This window comes from Morchella sextelata (assembly GCF_020137385.1).
Source record: "Morchella sextelata strain SCLS chromosome Unknown scls_12, whole genome shotgun sequence".
Taxonomy (NCBI): domain Eukaryota; kingdom Fungi; phylum Ascomycota; class Pezizomycetes; order Pezizales; family Morchellaceae; genus Morchella; species Morchella sextelata.
This window is the reverse complement of record NW_025408627.1, coordinates 1,508,638-1,529,160: the sequence shown is the minus strand read 5'-3', so window position 1 is coordinate 1,529,160 and position 20,523 is coordinate 1,508,638. Positions and strand designations below refer to the sequence as shown.

General features: G+C 47.1%; 6 protein-coding genes across 6 annotated transcripts; 5 read left to right on the top strand and 1 right to left on the bottom strand.

Moving 5' to 3' along the window:
* Positions 1 to 249: 249 nt before the first annotated feature.
* H6S33_002294 (uncharacterized protein) lies at positions 250 to 1,573 on the top strand (the record flags this gene model as incomplete). Its single annotated transcript, XM_044833666.1, has 2 exons — positions 250 to 349; positions 516 to 1,573. The coding sequence occupies 2 exons, from the start codon at positions 250 to 252 to the stop codon at positions 1,571 to 1,573; spliced, it is 1,158 nt and encodes a 385-aa protein (XP_044693437.1).
* Positions 1,574 to 2,460: 887 nt separating this feature from the next.
* On the top strand, positions 2,461 to 3,532 carry H6S33_002293 (uncharacterized protein; the record flags this gene model as incomplete). The annotated part of the gene is made up of 7 exons (XM_044833665.1): positions 2,461 to 2,465; positions 2,525 to 2,654; positions 2,707 to 2,712; positions 2,987 to 3,059; positions 3,116 to 3,137; positions 3,217 to 3,344; positions 3,405 to 3,532. The coding sequence occupies 7 exons, from the start codon at positions 2,461 to 2,463 to the stop codon at positions 3,530 to 3,532; spliced, it is 492 nt and encodes a 163-aa protein (XP_044693436.1).
* Positions 3,533 to 5,459: 1,927 nt separating this feature from the next.
* H6S33_002292 (uncharacterized protein) lies at positions 5,460 to 9,805 on the bottom strand (the record flags this gene model as incomplete). Its single annotated transcript, XM_044833664.1, has 4 exons — positions 5,460 to 5,763; positions 5,827 to 6,111; positions 6,164 to 9,440; positions 9,517 to 9,805. 4 exons carry the CDS (start codon positions 9,803 to 9,805, stop codon positions 5,460 to 5,462), a joined length of 4,155 nt encoding a protein of 1,384 aa, XP_044693435.1.
* An 844-nt stretch (positions 9,806 to 10,649) lies between these two features.
* On the top strand, positions 10,650 to 11,472 carry H6S33_002291 (uncharacterized protein; the record flags this gene model as incomplete). Its single annotated transcript, XM_044833662.1, has 2 exons — positions 10,650 to 11,165; positions 11,221 to 11,472. The coding sequence occupies 2 exons, from the start codon at positions 10,650 to 10,652 to the stop codon at positions 11,470 to 11,472; spliced, it is 768 nt and encodes a 255-aa protein (XP_044693434.1).
* Positions 11,473 to 12,627: 1,155 nt separating this feature from the next.
* Positions 12,628 to 13,512, top strand: H6S33_002290 (uncharacterized protein; the record flags this gene model as incomplete). The annotated part of the gene is made up of 1 exon (XM_044833661.1): positions 12,628 to 13,512. The coding sequence occupies one exon, from the start codon at positions 12,628 to 12,630 to the stop codon at positions 13,510 to 13,512; it is 885 nt and encodes a 294-aa protein (XP_044693433.1).
* Positions 13,513 to 14,115: 603 nt separating this feature from the next.
* On the top strand, positions 14,116 to 17,085 carry H6S33_002289 (uncharacterized protein; the record flags this gene model as incomplete). The annotated part of the gene is made up of 3 exons (XM_044833660.1): positions 14,116 to 15,589; positions 15,753 to 15,789; positions 15,951 to 17,085. The coding sequence occupies 3 exons, from the start codon at positions 14,116 to 14,118 to the stop codon at positions 17,083 to 17,085; spliced, it is 2,646 nt and encodes an 881-aa protein (XP_044693432.1).
* Positions 17,086 to 20,523: the final 3,438 nt, after the last annotated feature.

Sequence of the window (20,523 nt, the reverse complement as noted above, 5' to 3'; positions counted from 1 at the left end):
AAGGAAGTACGACAAGTACACGTGGAATCTAGGGGGGTTTACTTAAAGCACAGACAAGAGGACGGTCAGGAACATTGGAAGGGGCCTTCTTTCTTATCTATTCAACTATTCCCTTCTTCCCCTTCTTCGCTTCAACCTACTGCTCAATCCATAAATCTTTTCTTTTTAAAGCTCCTGAGCAAAGACGAAGCTTAACTTCATTATCGCTTACTCAACCAACGGTCGGCGAATAGAATAGTGTAAATCGAGATGCAGCCATCGGTGTTTTCGACACAAGGAGCGGGGGCAGCGAGATCTGCAACTGGGGGAAGCTTTTCGAGAACTCGAAGTGCACCGGTGAACAATGGAGGTTAGTTTTCTACACCTTTTTTTTCCTGCTGGCGCTTTATTTCTTTGACGAGCTTCATTTAAATTTTAAAGAAATAATTGGTATCTGCTTAATTGTAGATTACTCAACTGTTTTCGTCTAAGTAATTGTCGATAAGCTAAGCTAACTAATTACTGTCTGCGCGTAGCTGAATCCGATTCTTGGATTGAAGTAGCTTCGCACCCTAGCGATAGCCAATATACATCGTCCTCCGATGACCATATCATAACCGCAGGTCTTCGCATCTCGCAGACTCGTCGGCGACGCAGAGGAACAGCTCGACCAACTGCACGTCCCCAAGAGGTGCCTGTATTTGAACCAGAACAGTCGTCAGGAGAGGACGACGATGAGAGCGAAGGTGAAGACATGGGGACAATGATCAACTCAATGACTATGAGCTCTGACGACTATTCCTCTCCCGAGGACGACGACGATGAGAGTGATGACGAGGCTTCAGCTTCAGACTCCAACGCAAGACTACGAACAGGTTTTCCGCCCTCAGTGCCGCCGCAGCGCCCGGGCCCGCCATATAGGCGTGCCCAAACCACACCGTCGGCATCCGCAGGTAGTCATGCTTATGGGTTCAATTCGTTCGCACCAAATCATGCGGCTGACCACGACGCAGCTCTAAGGGCTTCATTGTCAACACTTTTGAGTTGTGCAGCGGCAGCAAGGGGACTTCCAAAGTCAAGTCAAATATTGCCAGCAAGCCAGTCCCAACAACAAGGGGGTAGGGTAGCAGTTGATAATCTGACGCTTGTGAGGGAGGGTGGTGAACCTAGTAACTCAACCACGAAGCCCCGAAGTCTTTCAATTACGTCCACATCAACAGCTCCTGCATCACGCTCACAATCATCTGAGAGCCTTGCGATGAAAGATACTAAGAAGTTGAAAGGCAAATCGTCATCTTCAAAATCAAAGCGAAGATCACGTTCTCAGACACGAGGAACCAGTAACGAGAATGAAGTCATGAGTTTATCAAACTTCTCGTATATGACTCTAGCTATCTCGGCCGGCGCAATCATTGTCTTGAGCGCCATTACTTTCTCTGCTGGGTATGCTCTGGGCAAGGAAGTCGGGAAGGGGGAAGGCGGGTTACTTAGTAGTGTCGGTAGCGTCAGCCGGAGGGAGGGCGGAAAGGCGGCGTTGAAGACAACGAGTAAAGGGATTGGAATGACGAAGTTTACCAGCGTTACCGCATTTTAGGGATGTGATTTTGCATACCATCGACACTCTCAACTTTTCGTGGATCCAGGCCACTTTGTTAAGAATTTGTTTGAAGGTCTGTTCTGGCAGAATTAGGCGGAATTTGCTGCGATAGTTACTGGACCGAAGAGAGGATCGGTTGGTTGGTTGGTTATCTTTTCTTTGTCTGTATAATCATGGTTTATACGCTCGCTTGCACTTGACGGGTTTGTTTTGCTTGGATTCCGCGGAATTCTTTCAGGGTTTCAAATAATACTGTACTGTACCTAAATATCTGTCATGTCCTTATGAGGTTGGAAGCTATTTACTTATGATGACACTTATGAAGTCTCTTTTTTTTACCTGTTTATTTTTAGGTTTGATATTGGGTTGAGCATTGCTTATTTATCATTGGATGTATTCTTTTTTCTTTTTCATTTCTGAGTAAGTCGGCTTCGGGATCGTTGACATCACTTGGCTTAATTTACAATATATATTTTGTTTTTTTCTCTTTTTTTCACGATGGCTGATTTAAATTAGTACAAGAACCGGAAAGCCCAGGAGACAACGTGAAACAAACCTTAACTAAACCCTAAAGGAACAAACATAATAAACGTGCACTACTGGTATGGGGAAAGTGTCTCAAGACTTGGCAGGGTTCTGGTTGAATTTCCTGCCAAGGACTTGAACCTCTTGTAGTAACACCTAGGCCTGGTTACTAGCGTCACGGAAATACAACCAATTGAGTTCCCACTACCTCGCTCAAAATGGAATACGCTTTGACACCTTTGACGGATATATACTAGATCTGCATTTATCTACTATTGCCGGGCGGTAGCGGCAGTTGTACCACCAAGCTAATACTTATTGGGGATTCTGGGGGATACCTACATGTACCCATACTCTACATGAGGTGAGTATTCTGAGTCTAAGATATTTGAGGTACTCTAATCATCATCATCATGCGGTGAGAGTGAGCATCCCGGACAAATCACTATGCAGCAGCAGCAGCAGGGTAGTAGATACTACTCGTAGGGAGCTGACGTTTTTAAACCGGGCCATTATTGCATACACCCAACATCATGAGCTTGGCGTATTTTTTGTATGGCATGCAATATCAGTCGCGTCCACAAACGTTAGCTCACTACGAGTAGATACACGTATGTACTATTTGCAGTGCATCACATACAATCACTCGAGGAGGAGGGGAAAGCTGTCCAATTGCAGATAACTTAGACGGGTAAAGCAGATTGCATAATCTGGCCGGGCACAAGGCAGGGTTAATAAATGTGCCAAGAAATGTGTTTATTGGCTGGTTGGACTACAATAAGAGCAAGTGGTATCAAACGGCTTCGCACAGTTCTTAAGGCAGATTTCAAATTTGGCTAAATCAATGCGGGGACTAATATATTTTGCGGATGCAGAATAGAGTAGGTACAATACATAACACCCAGAGGATCAATCAACATTTATTCTACTACTGTCGCGGAGTCCTTCGATGGTATGGGTAGGGAGACCTGATTTCCGCCTTCCAGTTCGTGATAAGTGATAGTTTGTTCATAGCCTCCAATTTCGATACACGGCTGTACCTGTGGTTTAATAGGAGGCTCAAGTGCACCCGAGTTCGCTGGTGATGAACCACATTTTAGACGCTTTTGCCGTAGGAAGAACACCAAAGTGATTATTATTCCGAGTGCGATCAATCCTCCTATACAAGGGCCGGCTACAAGACCAATTGGTACTCCGTACACATCAATCGGCTCACCACCCACAATAATAGGCCCTGATGTTGGTAGGTTGGAGAGTTCGGGAGAATAAGTGGTCGAACTAAATGTGCCAACTGAATTTGTAGATGTTATTGTCCACGTAACTGTAGATGGATCATCTGTCGGGGTGATAGTTATGATTATAACTGTTTCAAAAGTTGATGTAATTGAAGCTGACGTTTCGCATGTAAACCAGGAGGTATATCCCGATTGAACGAACAAACTACAACGAGTGAAACTCTTATCTACGCTTTATGTGTGTCAGTACATATATACTCACACGGTGTACTATATAAAGGTCTAATATAGGTAGTGATAAAAGGTTTCCAGTAAACGAAAACTCACCAACTAAAGTATTTCATTGTCGAACTTGAGATTCCAATGTAACGCTGAGAATCAGACATCCAACTTGAACAACCTTGGCCAATTACCGGCACTCGACGACCCGGACTAAAGACGAATTAGCATACATGTACTCATATGAACATATTAGCGCATCGCGTTCGCTGCGTATACGTCTGGGGGGCTCGAACCCAACAAAACAACCCAGAACTGTAGAATAAGGTGCAATATCAATACCACAGTACCCATCACTCATTTGACACGCCCCTAGAGTCAGTTCTAGAATTTCATAAAGTGAAAGATAATGTTCTCATAGAAGCTTACATCCATGCTCTTGGTCACAACACTGACGCTTAGGAACAAAGCCATTCAGCCCACATAATACCTGATCAGATGATAATCCTTCGGTTTGTCTATTCACAAGTGATGCAGGGGTTATCATCGATCGTGTTAAGTAGCAACTGACCCCAAACACATTGTAAAGACTGAGAATAAAACGTCTACTTTGAAGAAACATATTGAATCGGCGGAGTATCCTGCTGGAAATGTATCGAAGACTGAGTTTAAACCGTGGACAGCGATAAATGGAGGCTAACGATGATAAACTTCGAAACTCGGGCGACAGGGGCTACGGTGTATTTAAGGTGAGCCAAACGTAATTTTCCCAATAAGAAATCGACAAACATCTATTTCAGGGGATTATTTCCTTTGTGCGCCTCCCGTAGCTGATGTATCGGAAAGTTGCTTTAGGTTTGTGTAAAACACCACCGTACCTTCCGGGTTCTCGAACAAAATTTGCCATCGACATATAGGCCGCTATATACCTAGTTGTGACTTCTATCGATAATTTTATCACTTTAGCCAGCGGGTACTATAAACACCACTGTTACTACAATTTAGCAAAATTATGGCATATCACTCGATACTCATCTGTGAGTGTAATGAATTGTTCGATTGATTTCCTCAGTATGAGGAGAATGTGTGCATTATTTCTGAAAAGAACGGGATGAATATTCCTGTATTAATTTTATTGACAGACAGAAAGGTCCATAGAATATATACATAGTCGATAGGACAGAGTGCGTACCTACATAATATAATGTTTAATTTCGCTTTAGTAAACCCAGCCATCACCCAGACCGGCCTCCACACGTGTACACCTCCAGGGATAGTTAATTAATAACCGGCTGGCTTGAGCTTTGGGAGCTTTAGGACCGAACATGTCAAGATATCTTTCCCAGTCGAGTTTCATGATCAACTTAGTCACTACCAAAAATGCACATTTGGATAGGCATCAGCGGCCAGCGTAGATGGCCTTCTTGAGGTTCTTCTCTATCACCAAAGATCACTCGATTACATACACCAACGTTACCACCGGCATACAAAGAGGAAAGGATGCCGCTGCTTTGATAATACTATAGAAGGATCATGTTATAATTAAGGACTAGAGAGTGAGGACAGACGTAAGAAGTTTACGTAGGTCTTCGATCAGAAGTAAAGTATATAACATATAGCCCACCGACCGTCCCCACCCTTTACAAGAAAGTGGCCGGCTCAAAATCTGTATCTGATAGGTAGTATTCTTCTATGCAAAATTTCTATAATTACATAATTGGTATATAAATCCACCCACACCCTCCACCCTATCCCATTAATACTTTCATATATATTTTAATCAATTAGTCAAACTTGTCCGCAAACACATTCTCCCAATACTCAACCAGGTCCCTAACCACCAGTTTTCTCCTGGCTCTCGGAAAAGTCATTGCACCCATCACTTCAACATCACAGGCCTCGATTCACGAACCCCCGCCATAAAGCTCTTCGTCATCGCCAGCTGCAGAGTCTTCCCACTCGCCAGTAGCCGGGCCAGTGTCGCTGCCGAGATCAAGCTGGAGCCGTGCACGAAGACCTGAATCTTCAAGGGGCTGTCCAGATCTGCCGAGTAGGATAACTTTGCCGTTGTCGTAGAGTGGCATTTCATCCATGTTCATTTCGATGGCCTTGCCTTTCTTTTTGTTTTGGGACTTCTTTTTGCTTTCGTCATCTTCGGCCTTTTCGAACTGTTCACGTACGCGTTGGTAATGCTCGAGTTCTTTGGCACTATTGTTTTGTTTCAATCAGTATCGTTCAAAAAGGGTTCTTTCCATATGGCGGAGGTAATACCTAACACTTCCCACGAGTTCGTTCTTCGCCTCTTCAAAGTCGCCCTCTTCGACAAGCACAGTGGTATCCTCTTCAGTTGCAACGTGGTCAAAAAAGTAGGCCGTGCTCATACTCTCACCACTCTGACTGTTGAGGATTCTGATTTTTTCATCTACTCTTCCGGCTTGACGAGTGATCGCTTTCAGCATTGCGTCAGAACACAGCGCGTACAAGTCTGCACCGGTATATGTAAATGGCAAAGTCTCCGCTATTCTTCTCAGCGAAAGCGTAGGGTGAAGCGCGAACCTATCCACAGATTAATAACAGATACCAAGTGTCGGAGAATGTGTATTCGTACTTCCTTGTCAGCGCCTCCAAGATGGTCAATTGCTTATCATGTGTATCACTGACACCCAAGTATAACATCTTGTCGAATCTTCCCGGCCTAAGTAATGCTGCATCCAATAAATCGGGCCTATTGGTCGCTCCAATCACGAAAACACCACCACTTCCCTCGGCACCTTCACTCATACCATCCAGCTCCGCCAACAGCTGGGACACAATACGATCCATAACACCGCCAGAATCACCCTGGTTACCCCTCTTAGGCGCGACTGAATCCAACTCATCGAAAAATACCACGCAAGGTCTTGCGTCACGTGCACGTTGGAAGACACGGCGCACATTGGCCTCAGACTCTCCGATGTACATGTTCAACAATTCGGGCCCCTTAACAGAGAAGAAATTGAGCGAGAACTCCGTTGCAATTGCTTTAGCAAGGAGGGTCTTTCCTGTTCCCGGCGGCCCATAGAAAAGAATACCGGAGCGCTTCTTCATACCTTTCGCAAAGAGCTCTGGCCGCTCAAGCGGGAGCTGGATGGTCTCCATAACGGCGCTCTTGACGTTAGCAAGACCTCCAACATCGTCCCAAGACACGTTAGGGATCTTTGGAGCGCCAATAGAATCAGCAAAGTTACGGCGCGCAGCTTCGACTGCGACTTCGAAATCGCATTTGAGGATGCTAGTTGCTTCGTCGCCTCCAGCAATCTCGAGATCTTGGATCATGATTGTCCCCTCGACGGACCCTGTGTTCTTTATTCTTGCGCGGCATTTCTTTGCTAATTTTGAGACTCGCTCACCGCTAGCTGCGACAGCTCGCTCGACGACGTCGACTAAATCGCCAGCTACTAAAGCTGCAGTCTTGACTGCGACGCCACTAAGCTCGACCTCTTTCCCAAGTCTAACTCTTCGCTCATCTACAATTGCCTCCAAGAGCCCTGCTCTCTCCTTTTCATCAGGTGCACCAACATCCATCTCGTGCGTGAAAACATTGCGTACGTTATCAGACAGCTTGTCCACTTCTGTGGTAGTCGCAACGACAATCCTGAACTGGCCGACGATATCCTTCAATACCTCGCCCATCTTCGCCGCAGTAAGGGCCTCAATATGGGACAAGAGCAAAACACAGCTCTCCTTTCCACATGACAGAGCTCTATCAACTCTTGCCCTAAGGAATCCCTCTGTTTTAACGTCCCCTGAACCGCCGTCTGAAATGATGTCATACGCATCGATATGAAAAACGTGAACTCCCACGTCCGATGCCGCCCTCATTGCAATCGTCCTCTTACCAATTGCTCTTTGTGTACTTGTGAGTAGAATTGCAATAGGCTGTAACCCCAGCTGTATGGCCCTTGGAGATGTGGCTGCAGATACCAGCTCCCTTAACCGCCGCTGCGTCTGGTTGACATAGCGGTTCGGGAAAACCAACGCAGTGGGCTTGTTTTGTTCAATGGCCAACCTAACTGGCGGCGGCGACAACCCAAGATAATACTCCCATGTTGAGGACATTGTAGGTGGAATCTTCCGCTTCTCCGAGCCAGCTTGCACCATACGCGTAGTTGCCGGGTCGACAAACACTACACCACCCCATGCACTCTCTTCTGTTGCTTCTTTTCGGTCTGTACCTCGGCGGCCAATCGGACTTCGGTCGCCCGGGTTATCGTCGGAGGTAGAGACAATATTGCCGACTTTGAACCAAGCGACACAGGTCTTCTTACCGCCTTTACCTTCTTCAACATTACCAGTGAGAAGTTCTTCCGTGACGCCGTCTTCACCGCTATCTCCGTAGAGACTTCTAGCTAGGACTTCGTCAATTCCGACACCAATGACGTCGCCTTTCTTCACGATTCGCCGGCAGGACTCAAAGTAGGACTTTAGTTGAAGTAGGAGCGAAGGTTGAAGTGTCCGGTCTGTTGAGGTAGGTGATGCGATGCGTAGTAGTGTGACCTCCTTGGCGGGAGGAGGGGAAGTAGGGCCTGGATCACGTAGAGACTTGGTGGGCATCTCAAATGGCGATAATACAACCTCCGGAGCCATTGATACTGAAGGGGAGATGTTTGCAAGGAGGATAGGCGAAAGGTAGACCACACTAACTTCCTTTTTTAGCTCACCCTCTATCTCTTTCCCCTTCTCACTACGCCTTTTCTTCTTCTTTTCGTTGGTTGAAGAGCTTTCCCAACCCTCAGGAAGCGAGTAGATCTTTACTGGGCGTCCAAGTTCTGTATCGTCGCTCCGCATTGAGGAATTGTCACGCTGATTCCGCGAGACCGGCCTACTTCCGTTTACACCTCTCCCTGTAGGAACTGCTAGCCCACGCCCCCGTGCTACCGCTTCGGCGGCAGTCCTGATTGACGTTGCAGCAGTGCCCTCTACAGGTGGTGATGGGATTGATATCCTAACCCAGTCACCAGAGAAGCAGCCCAACTTTGCCAAATCTCCTACTTTTACAAAAACTCGTGCTTCGTCATCATCGTAGTCCTTTGGTTTGGGGAACAAAAGCCCCGACGGCACCGGGGTTGTGAGCGACTGGGTCTTAAATTCCTTCCCTTGTCCACCCGAGCTCGACTGTAAACTCGAGTTTGGAGAAATGGACCCATTGCGCATGTATGGCGTCGAGTTCATACTCGAGTAAGAGATGGGCCCCGGACTGGGCAAAGACAAGAATGTGGAAAACTCTAAGTCGCCTTCGTCCTCGTCGCCTAAATCTTCACCTTCAGAGCCCCCATCATGCTCGCGACCACCACCTAAAACTGTAATCCCATCGACCGCAGCTCGTTGCTTTCTCTGCATACTCTCTCTCTCTTTCAAAATTACTATTTTTGTCTCCTTCAATATCAACCCCTGCTCCACTGGCTCACAGATTTCAATCTTTGCTTGGCCTCTCTCAATCCTTCCATGTGCATACCGCAACGGGAGCTCGTCTCCGGCGCGGACAATTTTCTGCGTCGCCAGTGCCTCCTTAACACGGTCTTCGAGGTCTTGGTCGTACTGCGAGGTCATGCTGGCTGGAACGCGGACGTTCACGATCACGGTTTCTAGGCCTACAGGGACTACATCCATTACGAGCACCCCGAGGGCTTTCGCACCCTTTTCGCCAGCTGCGGAAAGCTGAGGGGGGAGGGTCATAGTATTTGGGAGCATGATTGTTGAGGGCGCGAGACGCATAAACTGCGAGCTATCGGGAAGGAAAGTCACGGGGAAGATAGACCATTTTTTGGAAGCTGCTTCGCGCGCTGAGCTGAGAGGTGTTACGGCGATGTGGAGGGTCGGGGGTATTGGTTCTTCTTCGGGCTCCTCTGTATAGCTGTTAGATCTTATTCACGATTCGTTCTGGAGCTCCCAGAAGAAAATAAGTAACAGTGGATAGCTCACCATCATCAATCATGATTGTTTCCCCATTGATAATCTCAGGATGCTGCTCGGGCTTCTTGGGCTCCTGCTTGATGAACCCAAACACATCTCTCCAGATATCCTCAGAGACATATCCGACATCGCCACGGAGCTCATCAACCACCAGTCGCGCCACGATCGGTGATCTATTTTTTCGCTTCTTACGGAGTGGTTGACGCGGCGGAGCTTGTTGTTTCGGTGTTGAAGCTGAAGCTGAAGAAGCCATTGCGGCCATTGCAGCCATGGCAGCTGGGTGGAGAGCTGGTGCCATTTGTTCTGTAAGTGGATTTTGTTCCTGGGGGAAGCTGGAAGTGTAGTGGAATAAGAAACCGGGGGTTACCGCGGGATCGACAGGGTGAGGTTGGGGTTTGGGAGAGGTACCGAGGCCTCGGGAGTGTTGTGGGGGATGGGTGCCCGGCCCGTGATCGTGGAAGGGGTATGTTGTTTTGGCTTGGCGGGCTGAACCCCGGTTTCCTTGCCAACAGGAGGTGCGCGGCGAGTGATTGGCTGTGGTCGGAGTTACACAGCAGTCTAGAGTATGTATCTATCGTATATCAAGTTGAATAGCTGCTATCTTTTGCACTTAATGAACTTACCTCTTGGAATGATTTACGTTAGCCGATAAGGAAAAATGGCCTCCTGCAATATAATAACTAGGGTCATCCCCTGCCGTTTCAGTGTTCCACGAGGAAAAAGAGTAGGACTACAGTTGAGTCTAGAACTTGGCCGGAGTAGGCCTGATACCGACCTACATTTTTTATGGTTGAGTGTTAGGAATGACACAAATTCATCACCAGTTCATAGTGGTCATGGCCATGTGTGCAAGTTTGTTTAAACATTCCCTTCATCCTGACATGGGCAATTGTTTGCCAATATCAAGTGGTTCCTTCTACAAACGCTATAAAATTAAAACCACGAAGCACATTAACACATGATAAAACCGCACGTTCCCGTACCCGGGCTCAGATACAAGTTATACGCATGATTGTACCACCTGTCAATTTCTTTGCCTACTCTTGGTTTATAAATGTTCTACGTGGAACCTTAATTCTTGCCCTTTTTTTTTTGTCCAACAACACATAAAGTAACCCCAATAAATTGAATAGGTCTCCACGATGTCTTTCCTACAAATTCCAATTAGCAATTGCGATATCTACATCGAGCTTTTTACACTCTTCATCATTACCCTCTTTTTTATCTATGCGCACCTGGGAACCAAAAGTCCCGCTCCTACTCCAGGCCGCCGTACCCCTCGAGAAATCGGTGCGTCTCTCAAAGCCACCAATGCCTGCATCCGTCACATACGGCGCGCCCAACTTGCTACCCAGTACAAGATCTGGCTAGACAAAGCCTTCACCCAGATCGAATCCGAACTTCTAGCACATCTCAAAAGGCTACAGAATCCCAAAATATCTTCGTATCTTCCTATCCCAGATCCATACATAGATATCTTCACAGGCCTGTTCCCTAAAGAGCTGGAAGATTATGAGATTGACTGCCTCCAGAGGCTCAAAAGACTGCTAGTAGAGACATATGAACTTGAGGGTTCGTTTGTGACTTGGGGGCAAGATCTTCCTGAGCGGGCTTTTAAATTGAGTGTTAAGACTTCGAATCAAGAGGAAGTCATGTGGGTTAGTTGGTATTATCCATCACTCTTATGAAAATTTTTACTAACGCCAGGCTTAGGAACATGACAAGCATCTTGACGGACTCTTTGAGGACTTTCATGATCATTCCACAGCCACGGATGAAAATATCTATGATGCGACCACATGTACCGACACATACGTTAAAAGCGACTCCAGCTCCAGATCCAGTTCCAGCGTCGATCGATACAGCCAGTATGAAGATGCACCATCTATGTGCACGTGTACACCAACTGCTCATAAGGCAGTTCTTCCTCTCATGCAAGGGAAGGGGGTGCGCGTGTGTCGATAGAATTTAGTGATGTAAACAATGCGCCGATTTTAATAGATAAGTTGGGAGGTTTCGATAGACGGGCAGGGAAGTTCAAATTTGATGCTACTTGGAGTTTTTTTCTATGTTATGAATTCTATATTTATCAATTAAATCTTAAACGAACGCCACAAATATTTATGGGGCGGTGGCGCGTGACGTCGAGTGATATTATATGATACGCATTGTGATGACCTAGACTTTTCTGTTCTCGCGGATTTTCCTGGTTTTGGGCGCAGTTTATCTTCATATTGAGCATAGTATAGTGGGCGTGAGCTATGTCAAGGGTGTAGATGAGAAAGAAGTGTTTATATACTTGATCATGTCGAGCGAGCTGTAGAGGGTCAGTACTCCTGAGGCAATTCTTTCAGCCATAAACTCCACTTTGGGGTGGACGGGCTTGCTGAAATTGTTATCTTGTGTAAGTCATGTAGAGAGTAGCGAATTAAGGTGATTAATGAATTTTTTTTGATTCAACCCATCTATCAAGGAAGACTATTTCCGTTGAAATCTCAAGCTGAGGATACTACACAACATTGTTGTATGAAATTAGTAACTGCTCTGCTCTCGGTGTTACTTGGAAAGCGTAGCAAATTCCCAGAAAGTAGAGGTTATGTTGACCTTGAAATTACAATAAACAATGTTTGGTAATGTCGCCCATATAATGTAGGCATGTAAGGTCGTAGAGTACAGAATGGTGAATTGTTTTTATTCGAATTCAAGCACGATTATTACTGAATGCGTCAACATACCGCTTAATTACAACAGCGCTGTATTGTCTATACAGTCTCTGGCGTTGCGTATTTCACACTCAACTGCGCAGTCTTAGAAACTGCGTAATAAGAACACATTCTTTCTCCTCTATTTCCCTCGAGCAACGTATACAAAAACTTCTTCTATACTTCTTCTTCTATACGGGCAACTCCAGTCTTCTCGTTGAAGTATTGCTCTCCGTCACCATATCCTTTCCACCACTATCAAACCATTCTCCTGAGAAGGTATTTGTAAAAGTACTTAGCTTCTACGATACTCTTTCTTCCTCAATCACCCAGAGTCTTCCGGTTAATTCGTCAAAGCTCTCATATTCATCATCAAAACCCTTCCACCATTAAACCCAGTTCAAACGAATCCTTCATCATGGGCTGTTGCGATTTAATGTGTACCACTCTGGACTGCTGTGGTGGTGCCGGTCCATCGACTGCCCGTCACAGGCCGGAAACCCCACCCCCACCCCCTCCACCGCCACCACCTCCTGACTCGCCGCCACCCCCTCCTCCTCCGAAATACCCTCCAGGGACTCCTCTAAGTCATACTTCGCTCCCGAGCGACCCTAAGAACGCCCCAATTGACCGTGTTATCGATGAGATTGAGTCGGTCGCCAGCTTGGTCGTTCATCTTCAAACCTTTCTCATTCAGCTAGAAGTTGACGCCGAGTCCCAAGTCATGTCTGTCTCCGACTTGGATGACTTGTACGTGCAGCTCCAGACTTTTCAACGGTTCGAGGTCGATGCATTATGCCGCCGTTTGATCAATGCCTACAAAGACTTGGAAGGCCTGGCCGTCAAAGGAAAGTGTCCAGGGCAGCGGGTTTTGGATATTTTGTGCCTGATGGCCAGGCTCAGGCAGGACTTGGTTGAAATCAACCTGGGGGTATGGGAACTAAAAAAAAAGATAATCAATATGCTTATCTTGAACAAAAGCTATAGTAGGCTGAATGTCGAGGCGATTGTGGAGGAATTTGACTCTGAGCCCCCACCATACCCGGACGACCGGCTTGGTTCCCATGAATCCCAGGAGCCGCATTGCGATCCCGAGTCTGACGATTATCTATACGGGACTAACAATGGTGGTATCACACATGGGCTGGAAATTCGAGTGGATGCGAATGTTGAGGAAAGAGGGTTAGAGGCGGATGAAGAATTGGAAGGGGTCAGAAACTCCTCGGTTGAGGACGAGGAAAGAAGGTGTCAAGAGAGAGAGGATAGTGATCTAGCCGAGGCCATACGCTTGTCACTACTCTAGATAATCATGGGATCCGAAGGCAGTGATATATACGCCTGGTGTTGTGTGTGGTGTGGTCTGTGTGACCGGTTGTTTCTATTTCCTTCTGGGGCTTCCGCCATAATAAAAAGTATCTATGCTAGATAGAAGGAAAGTTGTGATTGGCTGTTTGTCACCTTTCCCCCCTCTGATTTGTCAATTGCATCTTTTTTCTCTTCACTTGTGAAGTAGATAACACCTTTGCTCTATTTTCTCGTTAATAGTACTAATACGAGTACTAAATGTAATTCGTTGCAATTACACAAGCTTGGCATGAGCGAGTGATTACACGTGACTGGTTTTTTTTAGACTGTTGCGATAAATATAAACAATTTAAGCAGTTAGTATAATTGATCAAAAGAAAAGTACCATGGCGACAGAATAAAATCAAGCCCGCCGATTCATGTTGCACTCATATGAGGAGATCCACTTTTTTTTTTGTGAATGCATGTCTTACAGCGGTTACACGGAGGTTCCCCAATCTGAAGCACTCAATGCGTGGTGGACTGTTCCTTGCACAAAAACGCGAAACCCAAACCCAAAGATCCTCCTCGCGTCGACGACATCTTCAGTGTCATCGGATCAATGTTCAGAAAACCCCGCATCACCGCCCTACCCCGCCCCGTACCGGTGGACGAGTCTCCATCTTCGCCAGTACCAGTGCCAGTTCCGCAGACAAATGCTGTCGCTAATAGTGATCCAATACCGATAACCTCCTCGCCACCTTCACCGAAGAGGCAAAAGATGGCACCGGAACCGACACAAACCCCTGCGAAGACGCCTGGAAAGACAACGGGAAAACCGAAGCAATCATTGTTGACACCTTATGCGGCCGGGAATGGGAAGAAGATGGCGTTTAAGCCCGCGACGTCTACGGGAAAGTCGGGGGCGAAGAAGAATGGGAATACCTCCATTTTGAGTTTCTTCAAGCCCGCCACGCCAACGGCAGACGTGAAGACTCCGGCAAAGGGCTCAGCGAAAGGCATCAAGGCGGCAATTGTAGTGAAGGGTGAGCAGAATGACGACCTATTCATTCGGCACGGAGGCTACGAGCTCGACCTTTCAGAGCCCGAGGATGAGGAGGATGGCGATGATAGTGCTTGGTCGGTAGAGCGTACTCTTGCGGGGGAGCTTCAATTGGCGAAGGGAGATGATGATTTGTACTCCTCTCCAGTGAGGGTAAAGCATAGCCGACCTTGGCCGCCATCTGCCGACAATAAGGAGGACGATGAGCTCGATGTGGCCATGAACGAGGATGTGATGGACGAAATTGAATCGACCGCACCCCCCACAGACACATTGCCCGAGAACTTCCCATCAGCTGGTGCGGAGACCCTAGACAGTAAAGCGCCGGGATCTCCGCCAAAATTCAACCCAGCAAGCCTGAAACTCGATGGTTCGAGGTCTTTTCTATTCTCAAAGAAAGGGTCTACAACCACCCCCTTTAAGAAATTGAAACAAACAAGACCAGGAAGCTCTTCGGGCTCAAGTACAGAGGGAGTTGGTTCCAACGGCCAGGAAGATGGGGACATGGCATTGATTGACGAGAGAGCAGACAGGAGTATTGGAGAGTTCTCTTCGAAAAGGGCTGAAGATGGGAATTCTGAGAAAATTCCACCCAAAAGAACTCGAGAGCAAGCATTTATGGAAGAAACGACAGAGCCTACAGAAGCGCCGAGCGATAGCCCTATGAAGGAAGGTGTTGAGGATGCTTCACCTTCGGAAGTTGAGGCAAAACTAGAAGACTGCAACGTCACCCCTAAAGCCCGCAAAAGAGAAGGCAGTGCATTTGAAGAGGAGGAATATGAAGATATTGAGGATTTCTCCGAAGAACCGAATTTCGAGGAACAAGAAGCTTTCAGGTTTGATCCTGCCTCTCGTGCAGAGGCTGGTTACGAAGACTTTGACGGTGACCTCGAATACTTTGAGAGCCTTCCCAAAGCCGACGAGATCGAAAACAGCACTCCCAGTGAGGCAGTTAAATGTCCCATCTGCGCAATAAATATCGGAGCCTTGCCCGAAAATGACAAAAACGACCACGTCAATCACTGTCTTGATGGTACCCCAATCCCACTCCCCACTCCCCCGTCTAAACCGATTATATCCCCCAGACCTGGCGCCACGAATTTGACCTCCGCGTTCTTCGGCCGCGCGCCAGTGATCACTCCGTCATCCTCCTCCTCTAAACCGTCTGCGTTCACGAAACTAATGTCAACCAATAGCGAAAGCCAAGCATGGGCTTCTGCTGCAAAAGCAGAGGTAGATTCTCGAGGCAAGAAGGCTGCAGAACGCACATGCCCATTTTATAAAATTCTTTTCAACGGGCCGGTCACTGTTGATGCTTTCCGCTACGGCGCAGTTCCCGGCTGCCAGGCTTACTTTCTTTCTCATTTTCATAGCGATCATTATATTGGACTTAGCTCAAAGTGGTCTCACGGACCTATCTACTGTTCTCGTGTCACGGCAAATCTAGTAAGGAGTAAGCTGGGCGTGGACCCGAAATACGTGCGCGAGCTTCCGTGGGAGGAGTGGACAGATTTTGGAGTAGAAGGAATAAGAGTTAGAGGATTAGATGCGAATCATTGTCCGGGGAGTATGCTATTTTTATTTGAAGAGACGAAGAAGGGAGGGAAACGAATACTACATTGCGGTGACTTCCGGGCACGCCCGGAACACTTACGACACCCGCTCCTAATACCCGGGAAAGAGGGACTAAAGGGCCAGAAAATAGATTTGGTATACCTCGATACAACTTATCTAAATCCCAAGTATGCATTCCCAGCGCAGGACGGTGTTATCGAAGCCTGTGCGACCATGTGTGTGAAACTACAGAAAGAAGCCGAAACTGGAGTCGAAGAACCCATAACTGGGAAGAAATCTACCATGGGAAGCTTCATGACCAGCGCCAACCACGCACCGAGCAAGAAAAAGGGCCGTCTCTTGATCATAGTCGGCACCTACAGTATCGGAAAAGAGCGCATCTGCCTCGGAATTGCCAAAGCTCTCGGCACCAAAATCTTTGCCCCGCCCAACAAGCTCAAAATCTGCCGCCAGCTCGAAGATTCCATCCTTGATAACCTCCTAACAAGTAACCCACATGAAGCACAAGTCCACATGACCCCACTCATGGACATCCAGATCGAGACCCTCCAGGAGTATCTCAACACATTTAAGCCCCACTTTGACCGCATCGTTGGCTTCCGGCCCTCAGGGTGGAACTATAGACCCCCCAATTCACGCCTCACAGATTCACCGGCCGTCAATACGGTGCTGTATGGCGCGGCGTGGAGAAGCGAGTATAGCACGGAGGAGATGACGCCGATGAGAGGGTCTGGGAGGGAGGTCAAATGCTTTGGCGTGCCGTATAGTGAGCATAGCAGCTTTAGGGAGCTGTCGATGTTTATCTGTGGGCTAAACGTGGTAAGGGTGATTCCGACGGTCAATGTAGGGAGCGCAAAGCGGAGGGACGAAATGAAAGTTTGGATACAGAAGTGGGAAGTTGAGAAGAGGAAGAATGGGCTGTTTAGTGTTGACGACGGGAAGGGGAAGTGGTGAGGTGAAGTGGGTTTTTATTTTTCTGTGACTGCGAGGCGTTTGGATTTATTTTTCACGGGATGGTATCTTTCTTTCTCTTGCCTATCATGTAAATAGGTAAATCTTGTGATGGGCCAGGCCTGATTTTTTGTTAATATTATTAGAGAGTGTAGTATCTTTTAGGGGCCTAATTATCACAATTTTAAGACTTGAGGATTGGCGAGTTCCGAGTGATGTTTTGTGACGACACCGTAACTGCCGATACTGATAACCTTTCTGGTTTGGTTAGGTGGATATAAGAGTTTTGAGAGGTTTTCGTCATGAAAATAATTGATTTGGGTTGAAGTACAATAGATAAGACGTGAAATGGTGATTGGGAAAGCAATGACGGTGCTCTTGGTAAAAACAGAACCGTCACGCCGAGCCCCCTTCAATACTACCTTCACGACCATCAGCACCCAACGTCTTACTCAGCGGTACTGTCACAATGCGGCGAAAGTATTCTATACAGTAGACTCTCGTTATAAGGATATTTGATATAAGGATATACGTGTTATAAGGATACGGCTGGCTGGCCCCGAAATTTTTGTATGGGATATTAAGGATAATTGGCTGTAAGAATATCCTTAGTTTTCGGGTGATATTTTGTATGGATATCCTTATAGAGAGAGATCTTGGCATTGGAAAATGCTATGTACCTTCAGACGTACTTGTATTCCAGAATCCCCCAGGGTAAGCGTTACTACCCAAACATCCCCCCAAGCAGCCCAACCCAACACCACTCCATGATAACGATAACCCCCACCAACAACTAACAACTAACAACCAACGTAATACCTTAATCTCCCCTAATATCTACCCCTCCCCCGCGCCCCCAGGTGGGGTTCATGTGCGGGGAAACCGCTACCTGAGGTACATAGGTATCGTAGATCCACAGTGTACATTCCAGTCATGCCTAATCCTCGCGGGGCGCCATATATGCCCGGTAAACTCTCTAGAACTACATTATATAAGACTCTCCTGAGGCCTCATCGCCTTGCTGACATGGAAAATCCTTCCTTGTCGATATATGGAGCTGTTGAATTGGATTGGCTTGAATTGGAATAGCCTTGCAGGACCTGAGGCGGGTGATTGATGATAGGTGGGACAGGAGTTGCCTTGTATCTGATTGATAATATGCGCGCGTGGAGAGGACTGACGGTGATGATGATAGTGGTGATGAGTCAGGAGGGAAAACTGATTTTGAGGTCGGGGTCGACGCCAAGGTCGGTTTGTGAATTATTAGTGGTATGTGGTTTTCCTAAATATCATGGCTTGAGATGATATATGGTTAGTAAGAAAATAAGCCCTACATAGTACGCACATACGTGCATTGTTTTGTAGTTAAAAATTCGGCCCAACACAGAACAGTGCGCCGAGTGGGTGGGTTTATATCATCGTTTCAAAATCCAGGGCACGCTAGTGGGAAACAAAAAAACCCATATGCATCTGAGAACCGGGGAGTGGGGGGTTTGACGTGATCAGATCGAGCAGTCTAACTACATCGTGATCATATTTCTATGCTGCCGCTGCCTTGTGTATGCATCCTCCATTTGATATCCAACATCACACAACTGAGCCGTCGATACATCATGCACGATATGCATAATGCCCTACCTACTGAGCTACTCTTAGACACCACTGCTGCTGTAAATAACTTTATTAAGATGACCGTCTGCAAATGGCCACGATATCACCACGAGAAAGAGGCACAGTAATGAAGCCAAAGTGAAAGTGCATTTTGAAACGCCTCCCGGCCGGCGGTTACTTCCTATCGTGTACGGCCACCGGCATGTAATATATCCCAGATGATAAAGAATTTTCACAAGGACACTTGTATGTACAGCGTAGGTGGTACTATTCTTATTCTTGTTCATGTAGAGCATCGTTGAGTGTTTTTTATCCAAGGCTTGCAAGTTGCCCAGCGAGCTGATGAGATACAACCCATACATGTCTAATGTCCATCACGAACATCAATTGCACTATGTAAGTCTCTACGTAGTAGGTACTCTAATGCTCGGGTATTTTACCAGTCGGAGTGACAAGAAAACCTTCTGCTGCAGTCAGCTGTCATCCCTATAGGCGATTTATTATGTTTCAGTGTCAAGTAAAACATGTTCAGCCCCGGGGTGTGGAACATGTTGTGCGACTCGACACTCTTTGTTCAGACGACGGATCACAAAATCGCGCGGAGCTTTGTATAATTATATGTACGTAAGCCAATAGCGAGGTTTAAATAATCTCGCCCTTCACATGTTTATCTGGCTGGCTTTGGGATATCTTCGGGCCTTGGATGTCAACGGGTTTTTTTAGGCAATTGTTCAGGAAATAGATCTACTCTACTAGGTACTTAGTTGATACATCCATGCCTCAAGATGTCTCGGTCCGACCAGCATCACAGCTTGCATAAGAGAGACCGGAGAGACACTACATTGGACAGCTTACCTACCTACTCTGCAGTCAACTCCATCCACCTCACAGCACCTAGAGTACGTAGGTAGTCGCTTTATGCCAGTATCTTCGTGTACCCGGGTACGTCACCCATCTCCCAAATAACTAATTGCTCCGTCGGATTGAAATACTCAACACGCCCGGAGACTCGGCGCCTCGGCGTCCGAGTCAGCACCAGACATCCGAGTCGGCCCCGACATCCGAGTCGGCCCCGACATCCGAGTCGGCCCCGACATCCGAGTCGGCCCCGGCGTCCGAGTCAGCCCGCCGCCCGTTTTATGCACTGCGAGTAGGTCTATCTGATGCCCTGGTTTCCGACGATATGCAAAGGTGTAGATGTCCTGATGTGGACGATACCGGGTTTGTGAAAATTCGATAGGGATTTGGATACGGCATTTGATTTCCCCTTCATGCCCCTACCCCCGGCCGCTATGGCCTGCGACGATCATTGTAGGAGTCGGGTGCTGGAGTTTGGACCGGAAAATGAAGTCTGAAACGGAAAGAGGCTCCAGTGATGGGAATCAAGCATTGTGCTTTACCTACTCTTATTTTTATCTGTGCCGCGTAGCACCGGCCCTTGTGTAACTTCAAATAGTAGCAGCAAGTCTTCTAGATGTAGGGATCATGTCGCAACCCCACGATTGATTGATCGTCGACCACTAACGTAACGCCGGCCACGACGGCAATGTATGTATATACCTATGCAAATGATTATTGATAGCGAAGCGGAAATCGGCAATACACCAATTTGTCGCATGAGTGATCAATTCTATAAATCTCTTCCTTCCATGTCTCTGTAGATGCAAGGGGTGGGGGTTTTACTTATAAGCAGTGCACATGCCCGTGTTGCTCATAAAGGAAAAAGGAAAGTGAGGGCATCGAAAAAAAAGTATATAGACTAGGCATCCGCAACACTGACTTGCCTTTACCACCCACCTCTCTCACACAACCACCCCTCCTCAATCCACC